Below are 23,080 nucleotides of genomic sequence, written 5' to 3'. Positions count from 1 at the left end.
ACGTTTCGCGTGCAAGCTATTTATTCCTCGCACACCGTGCTTGGCGACTGGTTGTTATTGCTCGTCGTACGATAAGCCCGCGACAGCACGCGAACGCAGGCATTCAAGGGTCGCGATTTCCGGTTCGATTCATCTGTGGGAATGTCTATCATCTCCACGAGAATTCGTACCTCCTCTTACTTCTCTACCTTCTGGGTCTAATTCAAGAACGTAGACGCGATGGCCAATAAAATTATCACCGCGGGGTAGTTCGTATTTTTCAAAATTAGAGGAAAATGAATGTGACGGTAAATTAAACGTTAATCACGATATGAAGAGACGTAAGACTCTGTGGATACTATTTTTGGTAACCAATCGAAGCCTACTTTGGTATTAAGAGTTGAAACGAGCTACGATAATAACATGGCACTAGCAAAAAATGCCATTTTTTAAATGTCGTAGGAAAGTATGGAATTAAATTGGTGGTACATACCAAGAGAATTTTATTGTCACTTTTAATATGGGCAGGGATGTGAAATGGTATATATTTTATAACATAGTGTTCTATTTTTAGAAAGCTTTGGAGGTATAAAAGTGGAAAAATGAAAGAGATACGAAGGGAATTTTTGTCCATGTTTTAATACGAGCAGTCGGACGATTTTCTATATCTTTTTTTCGTTCTGAATGATTATACTGAATAGAAAAAATTCGCAGAGAAATAATTCTAGTAGCAACGAGAGGTTCTACGCAAAGTTCTTTCCATTGAAGTCGGGAAATAAAAGAAGACTTTCCACTCGAAGCTTCTAAAAGCTAAACTCCATCGTGGAACTAGCCGGGCAGCTCTCAAAAGAAAACCAACTTTGAAACGCAAAAAGCGTCCCGGAATGACACTGAAATTTTTCACGAACCTCCGGCCAACGTTCTTTTCAGCTTAAATACGATTACTCCTGCCGAGTTAACGTCCATCCAACGACATTAAGCCGCCTTTTTCCATCGAGTGCGTGGCTGCTCGCACTCGTCGCACTTTCGAGGCTCGCCCGGCTCTTTTCATATGCAAAGTTCGTCTTCGCGTTTAACGAGCACAGCCTCTGTTCGCGGGCGCGCGATTATCCGTGCTCAATAACCGATTACGCTCGCCTGGTTCTCGCGACGGGAGATGCCCATCGGAAAAATTCGACCAGGAGGCCGTCGCGATCGTTTCCGATACTTGGCTGGCCGCGTTGAAATGCGTGGCGGGTCCGCGCCATTTGGAGGACACGGAGGAATATGCATTCCGTCGCAGCATCTCTCGTTCTCGAAACGCGGAACGGCTCGCCTTTAAAATCATTTTTCCCCCGCGCTGCCAGCCCGCCTTGGAATTCAGGGATTCGCGCGGGAGAGAAGCGTCCAGCAGAATGCGGATCGACTTGGCAGGGAACGAGCGCATTCTCGCGCAGCGAACGTTTCGAGCATAATGCAAGGTCAGAGACGCGAGATCGGCTAGTGGTTTCAGGAAGGACTCGAAGTTTGAAGATGTTTCTCGGCAGCAACGTGGAGGTATTCTACGTTCGAGTTGCGTAGCGAGATCACTCGTTTTCATTCGTAGCGAGAATTTTATTTCTTTATTTCGAGGGGCTCTGCTGTTTAGTATCGTCGGTTTCGGAATTCCTTTAAGCTTTTTAAAGTCGGAGATACACGCAAGGTCAAGTCGGTTTTCAGGAAAAGATCGAGCAGATGTTTGTTGGCTGTGTCGAGGAGTTATTTCTGTTCAGCTTCAGTGGCAGGATTGGTCATTTTTTCGGAAGCGTATACAGAATTAATCTTATTCTTCTTTTTCTCTCGGATTCCTGCTAGTTTTAGCAGTTTCGAATTCTCTATGTATATTCGTTGGTATTCTTTACGGTTCTTATATACGAGAGACGCAAGGTTCGCCGGAGACATAAAGTCGAATCAGTTTACAGGATGCAGATGTTTCTTGGCAATAACAAGCTATTTCTGTTCGGCTCGAGCGGCAGGATCGGTTATTTTTTTCAGAATTGGATATAAAATTTGTCTCTCGAACTTTCGAATTCCCCGTGTGCTCTTTGGAACTCTTTAAACTTCTTAAAGTACGAGACAGACGGTCGTATCGGTTTTCAGAGGGAGCTTGAAAGCGTGAAACAGCGATGCTTGCGTTCAAATTGCCTCTCGACGAACTGGCTTCTATTTGCCTGGCGACATTTGCTTCTCGATTTCCGTTGCGTACTTCGGAATTCTTTAATCTGTCCATTTAACTATCAAAGATAGAAAGTTGGATGGCTTGCTATAAGGCGAGATTAATTTCGCTTTGAGAGCATCTCCCTGCGAACTTCCTCCTGGAATCCTTCCAGTCAGGCTGGTTTCCAAATTCTCATTGTGTAATGCGGGAACAGGTTCGTGGATGTTTCGTGCGAACTACACTCTGCACGCTAACTGGGCTAGAAATTCAGTACTTTGCCCTCAGCCGTGGAATTAACTCCTTCTAACCTGATTCCTCTTCGCTGAGGTGGAAAGAAATTATGACTGTTTACGATATTGTTCAACCTTATTAACTCGAGAAGATATCGATGGGGATAGAAAATATTCACGGGAACGCAAATTTCATCGCGTTATGAGGGATTATAAGGCTCCGTTCGGAGTTCTCCTTTACGAGAGCTTTCCCTCGGATTCCTTCCAGTCACGTCGGTTTTCTGATTCTCCTTCAAGTCGCGCCCGCGCGACCAGGAGCCACCGAGACTGGGTATCTGCTTTCTTTTTGCGACTCGTATCTCGTACTCGTTCCAATTACCCAATCTAAGCATTCTTTTTACCGCTTACACCGTACCGTGACATTCAAACCTCGTTCACGAGCGATCGGCTCGTTCGCGATTCCACCGGTCGATCGTTGATGGTACACGTCTATATAGACGCGGATCCATTATGAAACGGGGATGTTTTCCACTACAGGAGGAAGATCCCCGGCGTCTGAGAGGCAAAATCTGAGCTCGAACTGCAACGGAAGGGTGCCGCAAACCGGTGACCCAGATGCGCTCGCGACACAAATACCAGGCCGAAAAACGACAATAATGAGGAGACCAGAGATTAACTGCAACCTTGACAATAAACACGTAAGACTGACGCGGATCGATTAAATAGACGAAGAAAGTAGATAAACGGAAAGGAAGACGATAGAGGAGAGAATTAAAAAAGAAGAAATAGGGGAGACGACGGAAGCGAGTCGTCGATGAGAGAGATATTTTAAATCACGAGACTCGTGATTCTCCTTTTGAAAAGAAAAAAAGGATCAAGAAGCAAGCGGATTCGACGATGAAAAAAATGTTTGAGATAGTTTCAGGGAAGATTTCGTCGAAGAGTTTCTAATTGAGAGAAAGGGTGACGTAGCTAGGATCACAGAAACGAAGAGATGTCTTTGAATCACAGATATTACGTAAGTGTCAAGCATGATTCCACTGAGAGCTTTCAGTTTTTTCTATTTCAAGCATAGAATTAGTTTTCTTAGGACTGGTTGTTCGTGTTTAATATTAATGTTTGATTGTTTTCATATAGTAAAGATCAGATTTTTGATTCGATAAAATAAAATGAAGAAGAAAATGAAAGTTGAATATTTTCAAAAAGGAAACAGAGAAAATATTTAAAAATATTACTTTCGTTACCACTTTATACATATATATTTTTTTAAACCTTTTTCTGTTTCAATATTACAAAGATAAACAAATTTCTAAATCAAACCAAATAAAATAAACATTTTTCCCAATCAAACATCCCACCTGGTATCGATCTTTTCTTTTTTTAATGTCGTGTTAATAGCAACGGAAAACAGAAGAGGCGAACGGAAATCGCACGGTAAGAGCATCATTGGCTTCCACAGGAAAGAAAAACCGCCAACTACTGGTTCCACTGGAATCACGAACAGAAATAGAGGAGTCTACGGTCCCGATAAACGTTATTCCACTTCCGATAATATTTCTTCTTCGCGGCAGGAGCCACGGTTAAGATGTTTTCGCGGATCGGTTGAGGACCGTTGTTATTTCCTCCGGTACCATCGTAGGTATAGAACTTTTCGGTCTTGAGAGCCCCGAAGGAACTGCCGCCAACTGGAAAGTCGGTTACTGGGTTGAAATCGTTCCCGAAAGCGAAAGACAAACGCTGCCGGCGCGGTTTAGCTAAAATATTCGCTGGCGACGATGCCTCCGGAGCCAGCAGCGTTGTTAACCGACCGTAGAATCGTCACGAACGTAGGATTCCGATCCAAGATGCATTTCTGAATTTACTAGTAGTTATACGGCCAGAAAAACGAAACTTTGTCCTGCTTCTATCTTGCTTAATTATCTTGGTATCGTTCAATTTAATTTGGCAATGATTTAGCTAGTGGAATCCAGTCTTCCATTAAATTTCATTTATTCGGTTCAAAGAACAGACTAGATTCTAAAGATACAGAATATACACAGTCTTTTGATGCGTTTATCAGTTGAATTATTCATTCTATTTGCACGCTAGCGTCCGTCCCGCTTTCATCTCGTTAATTTTCCAATCTTCAGCGCGGCGTTCATTTCTGGTATCTTTCAACGTATCTTCTCAGTAGGTGCTAGGTAAACGCAAGAGACAACAATAGAATGGGATTGCTAAATGCAATAGCAGGGGGTACTGACTCATACTCTTGAGCCTTCCTCGAAATTTGTTCGCGCCACTCAGAGTAGGGAAATAAACGAGGTACCTAGCCAGCAATGTGTCAATAAGAGATCGTCAGATAAACCAGGCGCCCCGAACTTATCCCGGACAATCGATACTCTCCTATCTATTACTCTATTGTGGCAGAAAATTAAACAAGTCGAAGGAAAATAGAGAACCCTTATCTCCTCGAGCCAACGCTCTGATCCCTCCAGGATCATCCCCTGCAGCGAACGTCCATGTGGATCCCCCATGGGTCGCTCGTGCAACGAGAGGTTGTCGCTCACCGCGTGATTTCCTGCAGTGGGCGAAACGTTTCGCGAGATTATGCTTGCTGCGAGCCGTTCCATGGTACAAATTCAAGTCCCTGAATGCCCATTGCCGGCGACCAGCTAGTGTACAGCAAGCGTACAATGCTCCAATGAGGCTGAATTACTATAGATACACCAACTGTCGACTAAATGCAACTCCACAGGATTGTATATATTCGCTTTCTTCTGAAATTTCGTATTTATTGCCTATTGTAGTTTGGACAGAAATTTGTGCGTCTCACGGTTTATGCGTTCTTGAATCTTTTGATTTATCGGAGGCCTTCACGGCTTGACGTTACACGGTTATATTGGGTGAACACCGTGGGTGTACGTAGACGCGAAGGAAATAATTATCCTAGTGTTTTCTGACCATTTCAGTTATGCTTTTACAACAATCTCTAATAGCTTTCACCATTTTTTTAGTTTGTCACCGCAAAACGCATATATGCGTCCCGGTGTTAATGACCTAGAAAATAGTTCGCGTGCATGCGTTAATGGTTTAAATACGTTAAGGCATCGAAACTCTCGAGTGTCCCAATTTTGGAGTGACAACGTTTCAGAGGTGATTTCTAGAGTGATTTCCTGCACGTACAGCACAAGCTATCGTTATCGAACGATAAAACCATGACGGAGGAACGCGATCAGTTAAAGGAAAGTGTCGGAAGACAGCACGAACCATTCTTTAGTGGCTTCAGAATAGCTTCATCAGGAGTCGAGTGACTGATTTATTAGCACGTCGTTCGATTTTTCACGAAACCCAGATGGAACGCCTACGACGGCATAGAATAATTCTTTCGCGAGGAAAGAGCGCGCACATCCCAACTGCTTCGATAATGATTTTGATTTATCGTTCGATTCATCAAAATTTCTGCAACCTATAATGATTCCCCGTTCGAACTAGTGGCTTTAGAGCATGATAAATTGAAAGGAAAAACGATCTTGTCTAACAAGAATTATCTCGGTTCTTTCGATGCGAAGCGTTAAGGGAGTCTTGCTACTATCTGGCGAAATTCTGTTACACGGTTCGCGACAAGCTACGCGTCAGTGTTAAGAGCACGGTAGCAAGGGTATCGCTGATGGTTTGGGACGCTTACTATCGCGTAGCAGACGATAAATTACAGCTCCAAGGATCCCAGCATCCCACATGTACAGGCGCACACGGTGATCTCGTCACAGGATCGGATCCTGGCGTAACGTAGTTAAAGCGGAACGCGTCACGGTCTCCGCAGCCGCCTCGTTGTTCGCATCGCCGTCTTATCATACATTACCATTTCGTTTCGTTACTGGAAGAATCCCGACACCCGCAATTCCTCTCGAGAAACGCATGGGAAGTGTCTCGGGAGATTTGTTCGTTCGATATTTCGCGTGATTAATTAGACGTCGATGAATAACGCGCGCTCGAATTGAAAGGGAACGGGACGAGCGATTATTCTCGACGTGTGGGAAATATGAATTAACGTTGGAGTCGGAATCGATCGGGGAATGGATGCAACGTGTGAAAAGTGCCTTGAGCACGCGGTGGTAAAAGTATCGCTGACGCGTTGGAAAAATCACTATCCTTTCCGGGGGAATAAATTATTGATGTATACGTCGCTTCCCCTTTCTCTCTCGTAGCTCGTCTTCTCGCCGAGTTGAAGATTTTAAAGGGGATCACGCGGTAGGGTCTGCCTTTTCGAATCTTTTCCGATTTATTCTATTTTATTATTTTATGGTCTCTTAAATTATTTCGAAAAATAGCTATGGAAGAGGTCAAAGAACCCTCTGTTTGATTCCGCATAAGGAAGATTTAGGGGGTGTAAAATTGAACGATCGCCGAGGGTAAAGGCTAGTTTCTCCGGCATACGACTTCTGCGGTCGAAGGAGAATCTCGAGACGGAAGTCTTGGAGTTGTAACGTTCCGAATAAATAGATTGAATAAATTTCTCTGACCTCTTCTTCTACGGTAATCCATCAGTGCCAGGTTCGTTATTATTTCACGCGTGTTTCATATTTCTGTTGCCTCCTCGTAACAAAGAATAAATGTATGGAACAGAAAATTGCGCTCTATAATCACGTTTGATCGAAAGGAAATTTCATAGCTGGCTCGATGCCACGGGAAATATAATTGTAAGAGAAATCTGTGCTTTGTACGACATGTATCGTACGATGATTAGACGAGCGGTAGTAAAATCTCAGCGAGATAGAGAGCCGAACAATCTTATCCGAGCAATCGTATAGGGAACAGGTCTGCGCGTTGGTGCAAGTTGCTGGGACCCACCGCGCTGTTAGGCGATAAATCGACGGCCTGGGTGAGGCCATTGGCACCCCGGTGCGACAGAAAAACAGATTTTCTAGGCCAATGGTCTACGGAGCAATTTTGGCTTCGTACCCGCCATCGTATTATTAGATATCCACTGTGTGTGCGTGGAATTCGCATAGATCGCGCTCGAGAATTCATACCGTGCGCGTACTTTTATGCGATCGCGAATAAAATGTAGAATTTGTATCCGATTGCAGAACGCGGCGAACAGTGCGCATGGTAGCCGGTCCAGCTTTGATTAATGATCGGTAATAGAGTTGCCACCTGTCCTATAACGTATAGTGTTGTACCACGTTTCAGAGACCGGGGTTCTTTTTCATCGCTGACAAAAAAAAAAAAAAACGAATAATACGGAAACACGCTGAATACGATTACGAGCGAATTATAATTTCGTTAGTACGACTTTCGAACAGATGTACAATCAGACACAGCAATGTGTATGATAATATATTTTACGGTACAAAATGTAAGATAGCTGTTGATTTACTTCGCAGAAGATAAATGTAAAATGTCCAGAAGAAGAAGAGACACGAACGGAGCTTAAATTTAATGAAAAGTACAAACAGAAATCGTGGTAATGCTAAAGTACAGCCTACAATGAGGGTATCCGAAAGGCCATTTTGAACTCTAGTTTGTTCTCCCTATTGTATTTCGTGCAATTTGAGAAAAAGAAAGGAGAGAAGCGGAAACAGGGAAAAGGACATCGCGAGACCCACGTCTTCATTCAATAGACAGTACAGTGCCGCGTTTATTCATAGCGCATTGCGTCGAGAGGCGCAAAACGCACGTGCGGATCGCATACGACGTCTCCTTTTGCTCCTGGTCGAACCATCGACCGCATTGAATCATCTCCCCTGCTCGTACACGCCTACGCTTGTTGGCGAATCTTTGTCGAGCACCGTCAAGGTCCCAGACGGATCGGTGACCTCGTTCCGCAGCTTCCTTTTTGCCACTGCACGCGAATCGATCGACTCGCTTCGTAATCCCTTGTTCTTGTTTGTAAATTCAGAAGCAGATCGATCGTTCTGTGTACTCCCGGTTGGTTAGGCGAGATGAATCGATGGACAGGTTTGGGTGAGACTTCCTTCTCAGGATAGCGGATCATTCGTCGAGAAAGTCGGTAGTTTCTTGGTCAGCTTGTTCAGTTATGCAAGTCTCTTATAATACGCGCAATAAGATGATTGATTATCGAATAATTGATAGCAGAGGCTCGACGGAACACTCGTAATTTAGTTCTGAATAGGAAGACAAATCGTCTGACAAATAATTCCCCTTTGCTCCGTGAAACAGCGATTATTCTAAAAATTTATCCGCGAACGATTTCTCGGATCGAAAAGAAACGGTTCCGAGGAGAAAGAGATCCCGTTCGTACTCGCCGATTCGCGCTCCGAAGAGCAATTAGACGGTGAAACGTGATTAGACGGGGTAAATTTGTTCTCGGGGACATTAAGCCGTGCTTATCGTCGGGAATATGAATTTCTTCGCTGCATAGTTGGCCGCTCGTCGCCTCCGTCGAGATACGAGCGAGAATTAGTCTGCTCGCGACTGCACCGGCGAAACAAGTCGCTGACATTTGTACAACCGTGCCTTCTTTCGCCGTTCGAAATACCTGCCGGGGATGCGCGCCATTAGCGAATCGCGCGCGAGTTAAACCGTCCTCTCGAAGCATTTATCAAACTGCGGGATTTATTTTTGCTCACGCGCTCAAAAAGAGAAAAATCAAATTGAACGAAATGCTTAACGAATGGACGAGAGTACAAGGCACTTGGGTAAATTGAATTACCTGTAATTCGATGCAGTTTAAAACAATTGCTTAATTTGAGATGTCTTTACCATTTGAAATGTCTCGTAACCATTTTGTTTCACCTGATTCGAATTGACTGTTAATAGTTGACTGATTGGACACAGGGACACGAAATGAATGTATTTAATAGGCAAAGGGGTGAAAGTGTGCGGAAACGAACGACGGTCGTGCAAATGAAACTTTTAACTGCTGTGGACAAATTCGTTCTTGCGAGACGCAGATTATTCTTTGGTGAAATCGGCGGCGATCAATGCCGCGCCAATAACCGCAAAAGCGATTGCATCTATTATGAATACGACAGAAGGGGAACTTTCGAATAATTCTAGCTCTTCTAGCGTTTCACGAGAAACCTCGGGAGTTCCTCGATTTATTCAATGCCATCAAATTTCAACGCGAAGAAAGCAGTCGCGTTTCCGTTTTATTTCCTGGCTTGTGCGCCGAGTGATGAAATCGATACACTGTGCCGATCTGACTCGTATATCGGTCGCGCCATCGATTAACGCGATTTACAATACGGAAGATCGAGTAAAGGGTACGCAGGCTTGGCCAGTAATTTATGATTGCCGCGGGCTCCGACTTATTGTGAAGTTTCGTCGGCTTTGACGAGACCAGATTCCAACGGGCGAACTTTCAGCTTGGTTCTCAGTCGAACTATAGCCGATCGTTGGACTGTTATTGGGAAAATGTACCTTTAACGAGGTTTCTCTGTTCCCTCTCTTTTCTTTTCTGGATTCAGAAAAATTCAGAACTCCGCGAAACTTTTCTTCTTTCTGGGCTCTTTTTTTCTGCTTCTCGAATATTTCTGCTCAATTTACGATCGTGGAACGATTTTTCGAGTCTGTACGCTTCCAATTTTTCTTCGTTGTCTTCGGTTCTTTCTCCGGTTATCGGCGACCTTTTTATCTCGATTATTGACAGTTTTAACATTTTTATATAGGTTCGTCTATAAATTTTATAGTAAAAAATGTTATTATTCGCTGAACTTACGTATTTTTTTCAGCGAAGCTCCCAATATATACTCGTTCGAGTTGGAAGTCTGCCGTTTCGTTCATTTTTCCTCCGAGTTCTCGCGTTCGTTTGCGACTCGAGCTCCTTGATTACACCGCCTCGTTTCTTTTTCATCGGGAGTTTATCGCGTTTAACTCCGGAAACGGTGAAAAAACGAGCAACGAGTAATTTACGATTTCGCGGCGATGCGTTTTACTGTTGGAGATCCGGCGTGGGAACAGCGAAGTTTCGAGGCGCGTAGTAAAACGCGGAGCGAGAGCCTTTTAACGAGATTTTTCGTACTCGCAGGGGCTGATTCTTTCGCGGCAGGAGCCTCGAATAAGACGTGGCGGTGGAAGCGAAAAACGTTTCCCGTTCGCTGCTTAAGTCGTCTACGTGATTGCAAACAGTCTTGACGTCTGTTAACGCTTGTTCTATGAAAGCAAGAGACTTTCAGCAGCGCTTCCATTCAACTCCACGTTGATAACAATCGCATTGGCTTTGCTACCTTTAGGTTTCGATCGATTCGTTGAAAACTTAATAAATTCGCAATCTCAGAGTAGCAAATAGTGCAATATAATCGAGACGGGATCCATATTTCAATTTTTGCATTTATACATTTCGACGAACGGTTAGGAGAGGAATACCGTTAGAGGAGGATAGGGTGAAAGTTGCTATCGATAATAAATTAATCGTTGGCGCCGGCTAAAAAAGTTCACGCATCGATCGTTTAAGACCGCGTCATGCTGATCCCCGTTGGAAATCATTAATCTTGTTAAGGAGCTGTTTCAAAGTGTGACGCGTGTTTGTAAAGCGGCCGCGTCGGGATCAACAGCCCCTCGTTTCGGTGCTCGACATCCTACGAGATTAGCCTCCCGCCAAAGAATAAATCAATCGGTCCATTCAAAGAAATTCTTGTCAAATTTCTTTGGAGCAGATGAAAAACTCGCATATTTTTTTGCCAACTGCTTCGAGTAGCCGCGATCTGTACGCACGCATATGCGTATTCGCAGCCATAATGGATTAACTAAAAGCAAAACAAATTTCATTAGCTGAGACGCTTTAGTTCTTTGAGAATTTCAAGAATTTAATTTAACTTTTTTTACGTCAAAAGATTGGTCCTTTTATATAATCAATATTCGATAAATAATTGATCAAAATTCAATTTCATCGTTATATTAGTCCTTTGTACTCGATAAGCGGCCTTTAGTTGCCAATTGGAACTACTTCGAAAAAGCTTCCAAGGTAGACACCTCTAGGACTAGTTTAGGGTCCTACATATTTAGAAGTGCCAAAGTAGATAAGTGCAAAACGAACTTTGCGTTCGATGTCAAAACAGGTATTCCATAGTAATCATCCTTGCAGTTTTGAGGTATCGAAATGCAACTTGAAGTTGCAACTCAATTTTCATTGTATGCACGTATTGCACGTAACCTCGATAAAATTTGTCTCCATTCGGAGTTATTGTGCCGAGTGACTCGAAAAAATCGTGAAACTGAACCTTGACCGTGTACGCGTCTCTAAGTGGACCCGGTTAATCCGGCAGAAATCGAGCACTCGGCGATTCTGCTCGTAGGCTTCGTTGTTTACCAAGATTAATCGATCTGCAACCGTGCATCAGCCACAGTGGCGAAGAAACGAAACGAAATGAAACTCTGCGTAAATCCGCAGCGAGTACTGGCAGAGTTGCGCGTCCTCAAGTGGAGGGATGATCGCGAACGAAAGAGGGGGTGCGGGCTCTCGCACTGCCAAAACCCGCGACCCAGATACCGATCGACCCACCGACACACATTACGGCGGGGGCGAGATGAAGGAGATAGGGTGCAGTCGGGACGCGAGACAGGGACGGAAGAAGAAAGAAAGAGGGAGACGAAGGCCAACCCCCTGCATTACGTACACTGCGTTACATTGCTTTACTCTGTCCCTCTTCACCCTTCGTTCTCACTCCCTTTCACTACAGTTTGTCTTTCTTTCCTGCACAGGCTCCGACTTCTTCGCTTTTTCCTGTTCATCTTTCGAGCTTCTGCTCTCAATGACGCATCGTTACGCTGGATTTACCGTCTTGTTGGTTTTTTTCCCGACTTATAAATTACGTTACGTCGGAGCATATGAAACGACGTCCTTTTCTAGAGTTTCTAGGGCTTTCTTTCCGATGCCAGGACTTGGCAGTCAATTATGAAAGAGAAAAAAAGAAGAAAGTCGAGTATTTTATTATATTTTGCGGAAAGAGAAGAAACGACGAATGCCGCATCCACAGCCGCGCGTGCGTCTCCCACGAATTGCATATAGAGATGTCTTCGCTGTACATTTGAACGTTCAAGTAGATATTCACACATACTTAAACCAATCCAGCATGATTTCATATACGTTAATATTGTCTATATTAATTATCGAGCTCCTTAAGCGAAATGCCATCGACGGGATTAATCTGACTTGTACGAAGACAAACTCGAAGTTAAATTATCCGAATTCAAGTAAAACGACTATCCAGTTACGACTGTATAGTTGTAATGACGCGATTCGTGTAAATGCACGACTCCATTACTACCGACGGTGCTATGTGCGTCGCGTTATTAATAATATAAATGTGGTGAAGCTGGCGCGAAATCGTTGGACGCCTAAATCCGCGCGAGTACTCTCGGTCAATCCGGCGGCGCTCGCACGCGAACGTGGAGAGCCCGCACTCGAAGACGAGTAGCTGCATCAGCGGGTCCCGCGTCTTCCTCCCGCGCGGTAAACGCGGAAGAAGCTTGTCGAACAGGAGGATTCGAGCGGTGCACGCGTGCCGCTCGAAATAGAACACCGCCGCGGTTCGCCGCCTCGGCCAGCTCCGACCGGCTCTCGCGTTCTGCGATACACGTTCACGCCTCTCGTGATTTATTGGCCAACGGTACTTAATTGCGCACAGTGTTTTGCTGGGATCGAAGAGGAAGCGTGTAATCGGCGTTTAAGGGAGGGGGTGGAAATTGGATGAATCGAGCGGACTGCATATTTTGTGGAAAAGCACAGGGAAATTTAGTTCTTCCCTAGCTTCGGGCCGCTGTTTTTTTTTCGAATTTAAGGAAAATAAAGGAGAAGTAAATTTCGAGGACAGAGTTAAACGAGGAACGCGTAAAATCATAATTAGTTCAATGGAGAATGACAAGAGTATATATAGTTCTTCTATCTTCACTTGACAAGAAACTCAGTGCGCGGTGGGATAGAACGATTCGTAAATTGGGAAAGTTAAGTGTAACGAATGTAGTAACGTGCACGTTTTACTTGTGCCACATGCACGCGCTGTTAGTTTCTATCGAGCAGACGCATAAGTTTGAATAATAAAGGCCGTTAACTGTATAAAATTGCGAACCGTTAGCGTACACAGTCTGCGTGCGTCGCGTTTTTCCGAGAACGAAATACAATTGATGTGACGGCCAATTAGGGGACGCGTTAAACAAGCGGTGACAAGTTATGATAATCATAAAGTTGGTAAGCTAACGAGGCGACTGGACACAGTCCAGCAACCCGGAGTTTTAACAACGACGATTCTGTTCGCGGTTAATCAGCCGTCGTGGTAAACTTAACCCTTACAAGTTTGTGGGACAATCCGTTTATGCATATTACCGCTCTAAATGTGACGCTTGGTTATACGACTTCGTATCTTATAAAATTTAATGCGGTTACGTGGAAGATCGTTTACGATTTCGCGTTTTCGACTTTTTTCATCTCAATTTTCGCATCTTCCGCAAAAATTTCTTCCCGCAACGATCAAAACGATTTTTCATTCGGTGGAACTCTGATTGAGAAGAGGAAAAGAATCCGAGCGACAAGTGGCTTTGTAGATGGTCAGTGATCGGGTACCATTTTGTATTCTCTATCGTAGAATGTGAAATTTCTCAGCGGCGAATCGACAGGGAAACCGCAAACACCGGTTCCGTGCGTTGCACGAAATCGCTGATGCGATTGGTCAGTGCGCCAAGATTGGGACTAGGTCACCGTAGCGGAACACCAGAGACACCCCGCGCGATCCGGAAGTGGAAGAAAAATGAAATTCCATCGAACCACTCGGTCAACTTCCTCTAATTCTCCGATACCATCGTTCATCCCTGTTATTGTTAGCCTGACCCATCGGAACCAAACGCGCAAACTCGTTGAACGCGAGAACAGCGCGAACGGTCGCGTTCTCCATAAAGGTTGTCCAGGGTACCGCTGCGACGGATCTCGATCTCCGCGTCGGTCGTACGAAATTTAGGACGCGCTCTCGGTAAATTTAGCCTCTCGTGCACGACGTCGCGGGGAGGTACGTGACGCTCTGAACGCGACGTTCAAGAGAGAACCCCGCGACACCCGCGACGTTATCCCGCCTCGAAGATCTGTCGATAATAGGCCTGGAGGGTCATCGAGCGATCGCAGCGGAGAAGAAAAAAAAAAGAAGGAAATCGAGGATTGGCCAGGGTGCCAAGATCCAGCGCAGCTGGGTCAGGACGTCGAGAGGGTTGCTCCGGTTAACGTTCCAACGACACGCCGGAAGAAGAAACACCGGGAACAGCTGGATACTACTACTGGGTGGAATTGCGAGAAGTTCGCCACGTTTTCTACGTGCTTTGACCCTGTTCATAATTTTCGCCAGTACACCCTGGCCTACCCTCCGCCATAGCTGCGACCAGACTCTGGATAAGACCAGCGTGCCAAGAACGAATACAACCACTGTTAAGGAATTTTTACGATTTATTTCTGGAATTAAAAACGATAAACTTTGAAAGCATCGATAGTCTGATGAGAATAGAACAGGGTTAGAATATTCTTTACGGTCTGTAGTCACCCAGAAGCCTGAGTACTGTTCTACGAATAGGTTTTTATTCTTCTCGAGTAGTCAGAAATATCAGAATGATTGAAGAAAGGCAATATAGCGGCAATGTTTTCCATCGACACGAACCGTATCGTATAATGTTTCATAGATCGAGTGCTATGCACAGTAGACTAGTTAACTATCCACCATTCTATATATATATATATCCATTCTATCCTTATGCAAGTATCGCGGACACGGTTCGGGCCATAGAAAGAAATGGGTATACTCCTCCGCGGAGTACGCTGTCGTTGCACGATGTCAAGCAACAAATCATACCAATTAGAGCCAAAGAAACGCGTTCAAACGAGGAAACGAGGTTCTGTTTATCCGCGAACGTTAGATTGAATTACCCGGCGGACTTATCGTCGCGTTTTGTAATTGAAAGGAAAGCGATACAGTGTATCGTTTCTAATTAAGATAAACAACCACCCAGCGTGATCCACGATAAAGGGTGAAAGCGTCGGTCGCGATTCTTTGGTTCAACGATTCTTAGCCGCGAGGCGCCGCGGATTCGTCGCCGCGCAAATTCGATCGGGTTATAATCCGGTGACACGGTGAAAGCGGGCAATTATGACAGGATAACGGCTACACGCGGCGAATCGGACGACACGCGTTCCCTAGTCGATCGAAAGAGGAGAAAGTGCGACCGTTGCTGCGTTAATTATGCTCGAGTCGAGGTGATTTTGATTTACGAGCGGCGATTGTCTCTGACATAACTAGGTTGATTAGTAGCTGGGGCGGATCGCTGTCTTAAAAGAGCGTCTTCAATATGGACTATTTCTAGACGATCTTCTGATCTGCCCCTTCCTCGTAGAATCGCTTAGAATTTCATCGACTTTCGAGTCTTGTTCAAAGGTACGAATCCAAAGCGATAGATTTCCCACGTTGTTTCCTTTAGTCCTCGTTCTGCCTCGAATCTAACGATTTTTAGAGACGAGGGGTAACGGTATGAATGAGGAAGTACGCTTGCCGAGTAAATTCTTAACAATGCGGTGTCTTCTCGTGGACTCGATCAAACTTTTGCCAGCGGGTCAATTGGATTAGAGGAGAAGGTTAAAGTGGCGGATGGTCGTTATCGTTTTCGCGACGAGGCGAGAACGGGGAACTTCTGAAATCGTTTCGAGTCCAATTAGATCCGGACAACGTTCCGATTACCGTCTTCGAGTACTCGTTACGAAAGAAGAAACGAAGTCGTGTCTTGAAGCGACTGAACTACTCTTCGATCGACTCCTGTAACAGCAGTCGTTTTTCCGTTGTAGAAAGTAAACGAAAAAATGGATACGTTCCGAAAATTGGGCGCCACGCGCGGTAGAATAATGGAAAGGAAAAACGAGCTGAATGGAAATCGGGAAATCCGATAAATTCCGGGAGCATCCATCGCGGTTTCCCGTGTTCGCGAGTTTCGAGTTTCCACGCCCACGGCTAGTTGATCGTTCGGCCAGAACTAATCGACGATTTGCACTATAATCGACGCGATTTTGCTCTTTTATTAAAATCTATTTTATCGCGGCTAAAGCGGATGTAGAATCTTTGCCAAAGCAATAAATGCGTAACGTTGATAAAAAAAGAGAAGGTACAACACTATGCTTCTCATAAATTTCTATGTATATAAATCACAATAGGTATTTCTACAGGAAGAGCTCGCTAAAAGAGTTTCAGCCACGACAGGATCTTGGATATAGAGATACAAATCCTTTTGTTCGAAACTTTTATACATCACGTGCCTTCATAGTCGGAAGAAGCTCGCAAACGATGGATTTGAAACTTTTAAAAAAAATGTACAGAAACGAGGAGTACACGAGAATAAAATTGAAGAGAAACCCGAGCATGAGGACAGAAATTCTTTAGCTGAGAGCTTTAAATACTATTCGCCCCCGGAGGAAGGAATTGAATCAGAGAGGGCCACAATGGTGGTCGACCCGATGATTTTTCCAATCTCGACTGTTCGCGGATCGCGCCCACGTATTATGCGAGGGTCGTTCTGCTCATTGTCCACGGTGGTCGTTATCATCTCCATTGGCCGGAGGATAAAAGTCCTTTGACAGGGTCGCTTTTGGCGGAGAAAAGGTGGCCGAGTCGCGGTAGGATGCGTCGTCGAAGTAACGAGGTCTGTGCAGGCGTGAGGAACGGGGTTAAGCCGTGTGCGAGCGTAACACGTCATTTATGAAACAATTTCCCGTGTCCCGTGAGGCTCGACTCTGTCTAGTTTAAAAGTTATCCGCCGTAAGAAGGGTCAGAGGCTCTCAACGTTCCATAGTATTCAAGAGATCGAAGATCGAAAATGCTATTAGGCATTTTCGCAAGAGTCTTCATTGCAACAAATGGCTAACGAATTTAAGACCCACGCAATGATCGTATATCCGCTCGTACATGCGGTATACCGATCGAATCTATTGGTTTACATTCTAAGACGAAGTAACTATATTTTGACAACTCACCAGAGAGTTAGAACGTGGAAAAAAAGGATGACGAACGGGGGAAGATAATTTTTAGACGTTCGCACACGCGAATGGACGGTACGCAATCTCCATTTAGCAATAAGGTAGAATGCGAAGCTGCGGAGGGTCCGTGAGTCTTCACTAATGGAACGACTCTTCTGTATCTATACTGATTAGGTTGTAGATTAATCAGGGAACGTATTTGCCATTTACGTGACTAGAAAGTGAATCCAACGATAGGCTCGTAGGTGTGAATCGACGCGAATTATGCGCGCCATCGATTAGCCTTCGATTCGGTGATACAATCTATCGGAGAAAGCGCGAGGAACGTGAAAAGAGCAACAGCGGGAAGATGAACCGTTTGGAATTGTGAGATGCGTTACGCGAGGATCCGCGGCGGGATTTTACGCTTCTAGCAGGATCAGCAGCAGCAAAATTCGCTCGTATTTACACGTTGAGACGAACGTGTGGCTCGCGTAGGTGGACGACAAATATCTCGGCAGGAACCTCGAATTTAATGCGGGGTAAGCTTTGAACTTGCGAATATATAGTTGGCCGGGTGTGTCAACAACCTCCGTCAGCGCGCGGTCTCGCTGGCACACAGGCGGCTCTCCGCGGATGTACGCGGTCGCAAAACAAGATTTCCTTGTTTAAGCCCGCCTGAAATGCACCGAGCAATTCGACCGAGCGAACTGCTCGATGTCTTCGTCGTTTCTCTGCGATCGTCCCGTAGAAGACGAACAGGGCAGACTAATACGCGCGCATACTACTGCGTGACCGTCTTAGGGCGTCTGACATAGACAGATTTTGCGACTGCGTGTTGCATTAATGCTAGATCTACCAACGATGCCAAAATGATTAGGTTTTGTAACTTCTTATACTGATTAGGTGGGTTTACAGAGATTCGGTTCTTTTAAATTTGCAAATATGAGATGCTTCGTAGAATTCGACAAGGATTGTTTAGAAGGTAGTGAAAAGTTATCGTTTTTAATTGGGTAATCGATATGCTTTCTGTAAATTAAATTACATTTCTGTAAAGCACTAGAATAATATTAGAATGCAGGTAGTTTTTCTAATATTAACGCGAACAAGTGTAGACGCCCTCGCCGCTTTCCCCAATAATTGTTTCTATTTCGAGCCAGGGGCACGGGCAGAACTTTTTCGCGTCTCCATTTATTTCTAAATCGGTCAGTGTCAAGCCATTTCCTGGCCGAAACGAAATTTACGCCCCTGGAAAATGGAGTTCGCGGTGTCGCTTGAAAATTTCCCGCCACCCCTCTGCCGCTCACTGACTCATTCGTCGATGATTGCATCTCTTCCCTGGCCGTCGTTGAACCATCGCAAAAACCAACGCGCACCGCACCGCAGATTTATTGCTTGTTTAACCAGAGTCTGTTACTTCCGCGTGTACAAACACCAAAAAAATAACAAACAATTTGATAAACGAATTATAATCGTGTTACCGATTATGGAACCGAGATAAAAAGAAAAGAAAGAAGAACGAAGCAAGGTGCCCTAATTTAAGAAAGGCCATTTCGGAAATAACATCGAACTTGATGAATGCATAATAACCGCGCGATTGCATCTCGTTGCACGTGGCGTACAGCTTTGCGTAGGGTCGCCACGAAGGTCCCGCTACAGACAATTTCAATTTATTTCCCCCGGAGCAGGACGGAAATTAAAATCGATCATTGCCCGGCCGTATCTCCGCGGGATCGTTTCTCCGGCCTTCTCCGGCCTCTGTCTTCATCTTCCTGGCGTCGAAACGCCTCGAGATTGCCGCGACGAGGGAACCCACCTAAATAAATAATCGCGTTCAAATTCAATCGGCAGGTTATTCGGGTCACTCGACCTTCGTCGATCGATCGGCCCGTTTTACTACCGGAACCTGGATGGAATTGCGCGTCCACTTTCGTTTCTCCGCTCGACGCGCGGGACGCGTCTAATATCCTGCTCTCGTGGAACACTGAACGCTCTTTCTGGTTCATGTTTCGCTCTCATTTGTCGGCAGCAGCTTTGAATGAAACAGTTTTTCCGAGAAGATTTAGGTTTCACTGTTACGAAAGGATTTTTTGAAAAATTTGGTTGAGGAATGAAGAATTCTCTTGCAAAAACGGGAATACAATCGAGTCGAAAATGGACCAACGATTGTATATCAGGGTTGAAACGTGGATGATTTATTGGCAGATTAGAATAGATCATATTGTATGGAATAATGCATCGAATAAATCGATGTATTATTACGAGATTATCCCTGGAGAGCGGCAATTGATAATATTAATAGCATGATACTGACCCACATGCTGAGTCATCAACTAAACAGGTGATATATTACATGATTCGTGTTGGCAATCTCGAACGTATGAAAGATCACTGTTTGTATAAAAGCTCGACTTCTCGCATGTAAATATAGACTTTAAAGTACGAAGACTTAAAGTGAAATATGCTTATCGGAAGCTTTGAAATTTCTTGCTTCGGTTCTAAGCTTCAAAACCAACAAGAAACACGTGTATGTGTATAAGTATACCGCGAATCGTAGGGAAAGAATCCAGAATTGAATCGGAGGATTGAAGAGGATCCATGGACAATGGTCCGCAACGATGTACGCGGATAGCTCGATCTCAATAATAAAAAGGAGGAGAAGAAAAAAATCGATCGGCTGTACACGCGTCCGGTGATAATTCAATGGCGGCCTTTTTCCGGAGAACCACCTAATCGAGGAGCCAGCTCGTCGGAATTCCATCGAAATGGACGCTGGACGTTTCAATTCGGTGGGGAACGCCGCGATTTACTCGGTTTTAAGCGGAACAGAGGGAGAGCCAAGGAACGAACAAAGAGTAGAGGGAGGATAAAAGGGTGGTCCAGCTCGAGGAATGGGAGACGACAGGGTGACCGAATTAATTATCGGTTTTTTGCAGCTCTCCCCCTAGCTTTTTTGTCCCTCGATATCGGCCCACGGTTTCTACCCCCGCGTTCTTCCGTTTTCGTCCTACAATTCGTTCCTTCTTCTGCATTTCCCTGAAGGGAGGCAAGGCCGAAGCAGCAATCGTATTTAACCCGTACAGAAAGGGGTGGAACAAGAGGGGGTTTCACAAAGCAAACGCTCTGCCACTTCCGAGCTCGTACGACTCTTCCCTGTTCGCTCTTTCATTCCTCCGGTTCTTCATTCTTCGCCACGTTGATCCTTCCTTTGTCCCAGCATCAGAATTCTTTCTCCGCGCTCTGGCCGTTCCAAATTTCTCGTTACCCAGCACGGAGTCTGGACGTACGAGCTCGTTTTTCACTTTGGTTCGCTTCTCGTCCTCGTCTCGACGTCCAACGACCGGGCGATAAGCCGAATAGCCGAAGAAATCGTTATCACTGGCGCCGTGGAACGTAAAAAGTACCGTGGCGCTGGAAGCGCATGACCTATCCTGACTGCGCGGTTTCCGGGGACGGCCTTTTAAATATAAATCACCGACCAGCGTGCTCTTTGGGCGATATTAACCTTGGAACCACCATGCTTCGCCTCACAAATATATTTAAATGTGAAGGAAAATGTGGGGATAGACAATCTTTCTTTGCCTTTGTCCCAGTGTGGATAAAAATTTCGGCCGATTTGATCTCCGATGGACTCGTTTCGAGGTCGGAAGGTTTTTACGATAGCTTGCCCGTCAGGTACCCGAGAATCAGGTTTTACCGAATTTAGGCTACGTTTCTGACGGGTCATCGAGCAGGAATTTGCTTCTTCTACATTTGTCTTCTATGTAACTTTACGCACTGATAACGTAACATCTTTGAAAATGATTCTGGAGAAATCTTCTCTGGAAAAAAAGAAAAATTTTCTATACACCTACGAATACATAACAAATACATCTCTCGAGTCCCCCACAGATCGTTCAATACCTTCGTACAGCTGACCTATCCCCGAACGCTATAAATTGCCCGAACGGAGCACCCCTTTCATCGTCCGCAGCGTTTTGTTCCCTCGACAGAAATTTTTAGCTTTTCACCGCGAACCCTCTTGGGTTCGGGGCGGCACCGAGGACGGCGCGCGGTTTGTTTTACAATTTTCCACCCTCGTCGTCACCCCTTTCCGCCCCTTTATCTTTGAACGGATCCCTTCGGCGGTCTTCGAAACGGTCGGGCTCGGTGTCGACACGACGATCCTGCGGCCGTGCGCCGCAGTGGCCGTAAAAACGCCGCAGTGCAGAACGCGAAGGACTTTGGAAAACGCGCGGGGTTGAGCGGTGACCCAGATGCACCGGCCGCGTCGAACGATACGCGGTAAAACACGTGTCAGATACACGGACGCGTACCAGAGAGGACGCAGCCTCGAACGCGAGCCATTTTTCTGCGGCTTCACTCCCTCGGTTTCTTTGTTCGCGTTTCGCTCGTTTTTACACCCCCTACTCGGTTTTTCGCCACGCAACGAACGCGTGTACCGCGTCAAACGAGCATCCTCTTCGTCTCGCAGCTTTTTCCGCCCCTCTGCCGCGCCTTCTGCTTGTAATTAATGCGTGCGCGAGCCGAGCGACCGTGGCTGGAATTTTACTCTGTCATTTCTCGGGTTTCTTCTTCTTTTATTGCCATCTCAAGGCTAACTAGTCGTACACGAGCACGGTTTGCGCGACGCGTCGTTTAAATATCAGAGGGAAGGTCTTAAATCGTCGGGTATTAATCTCCTACAGAGTAGTATTTAAATCGCGAACCCTAGATCGGCGACACACGAGCGATACGACGACGCATTACCGAACGAGACTCCGGTTTACGACGGCAGCTGCGAAACGATGAAAGAATGAAATTCTTCCCGCTTTATAACACCAGACGATAGCCATAAAAGCCGCGAAGTTTAATGCCGGATCAGCGACCTCTCCCCGAGTAGATAGGCCGAAGCTCTCACGGAAGATAGCGTGTCTAAGACGGTGGTCACGTGGACAATAAAGCGGGAAGCTATCAGATCATGGAGCGCGGAGGTGAGTCCCGTTAGTACGAGGTAATCGTTTTTGCCTCGCTGCGGCCAACAAAGGAGCCGGATTAATTTCCGCGCGCCCTCTCCATAACGAGTGGTCGATTAATTGGTAGCGCGCGGGGGTTGAAACGTATCGGTGCACGGTGAAGAAGAACGGAACAGCGTTTATGTCTCGAGGAGGATACGGCCACGGGACGGAATTAATTATCCGGGCAGCGGTCCGCGGTTAAACTCGTGTTTCGCCATTGTTCCCCGTACGTCGGATCGGATATCGTAGTTTCTCGACCCGATACCGACCACGGAGTGCTTTTGCTCGTTACTAGTCGCGTTTTATGCCGTCCCTCGCGAACCTATCGTTCGCAGACGGCGATGCGTTTCGACGTATGTGTAGCGAAGGGCAGAGCGTACTTTGAAAAGTACTTCAGCATCGAATAGGGGTCTTTTATCCTTTAAAGGTACGCTCGCGTCTTGCACTTGCGCATCAATAATTGATCCAGCAGTTGCCTGTGTAGGCATACGTGTATATAGGCTTTAAGTTTTCTTTTTAATAACAGGTGGTGGTATTTTATTAAGCGTTCACGATTGGTCTTGTATTATTTCTGTGAAAATCTAGCCTTTATTTTTAATGCTAGTTCTCTCCGACTAATAACCGCGTGGAAACTATTCTGCCTGGAGGAGGAAGGCAAATACTTAAAGTTATACACGTGCACATGTTTGCTGGCAAGTACATTATGGGGAATTGTCTGTTAGGGGAAGGGTAAGGTCAATAGTTGCGTAACGAAGGACGCAATAAGGAACGTAACAGTGCGCGGAGA

At 45.5% G+C, this 23,080-nt stretch overlaps 2 protein-coding genes across 2 annotated transcripts in view; one reads left to right on the top strand and one right to left on the bottom strand.

The window, feature by feature from the left end:
• Positions 1–23,080, bottom strand: part of LOC143430395 (mediator of RNA polymerase II transcription subunit 20-like) — a 102,673-nt gene that overhangs the window by 19,587 nt on the left and 60,006 nt on the right. The window lies entirely within an intron of this gene.
• LOC143430388 (facilitated trehalose transporter Tret1-2 homolog) overlaps positions 3,338–23,080 on the top strand; it is a 72,618-nt gene continuing 52,875 nt past the window's right edge. Inside the window, exon 1 of the mRNA XM_076906638.1 lies at positions 3,338–3,403. Within this exon, the coding sequence (XP_076762753.1) occupies positions 3,380–3,403 (24 nt within the window). The 5' untranslated portion in view covers positions 3,338–3,379. The remainder of the gene's footprint in view (positions 3,404–23,080) is intronic.

The sequence above is a fragment of the Xylocopa sonorina genome, chromosome 13 (assembly GCF_050948175.1).
Source record: "Xylocopa sonorina isolate GNS202 chromosome 13, iyXylSono1_principal, whole genome shotgun sequence".
Lineage (NCBI taxonomy): Eukaryota > Metazoa > Arthropoda > Insecta > Hymenoptera > Apidae > Xylocopa > Xylocopa sonorina.
Note: the sequence above shows the minus strand (reverse complement) of the source record. Positions and strands in the feature narration are given on the sequence as shown.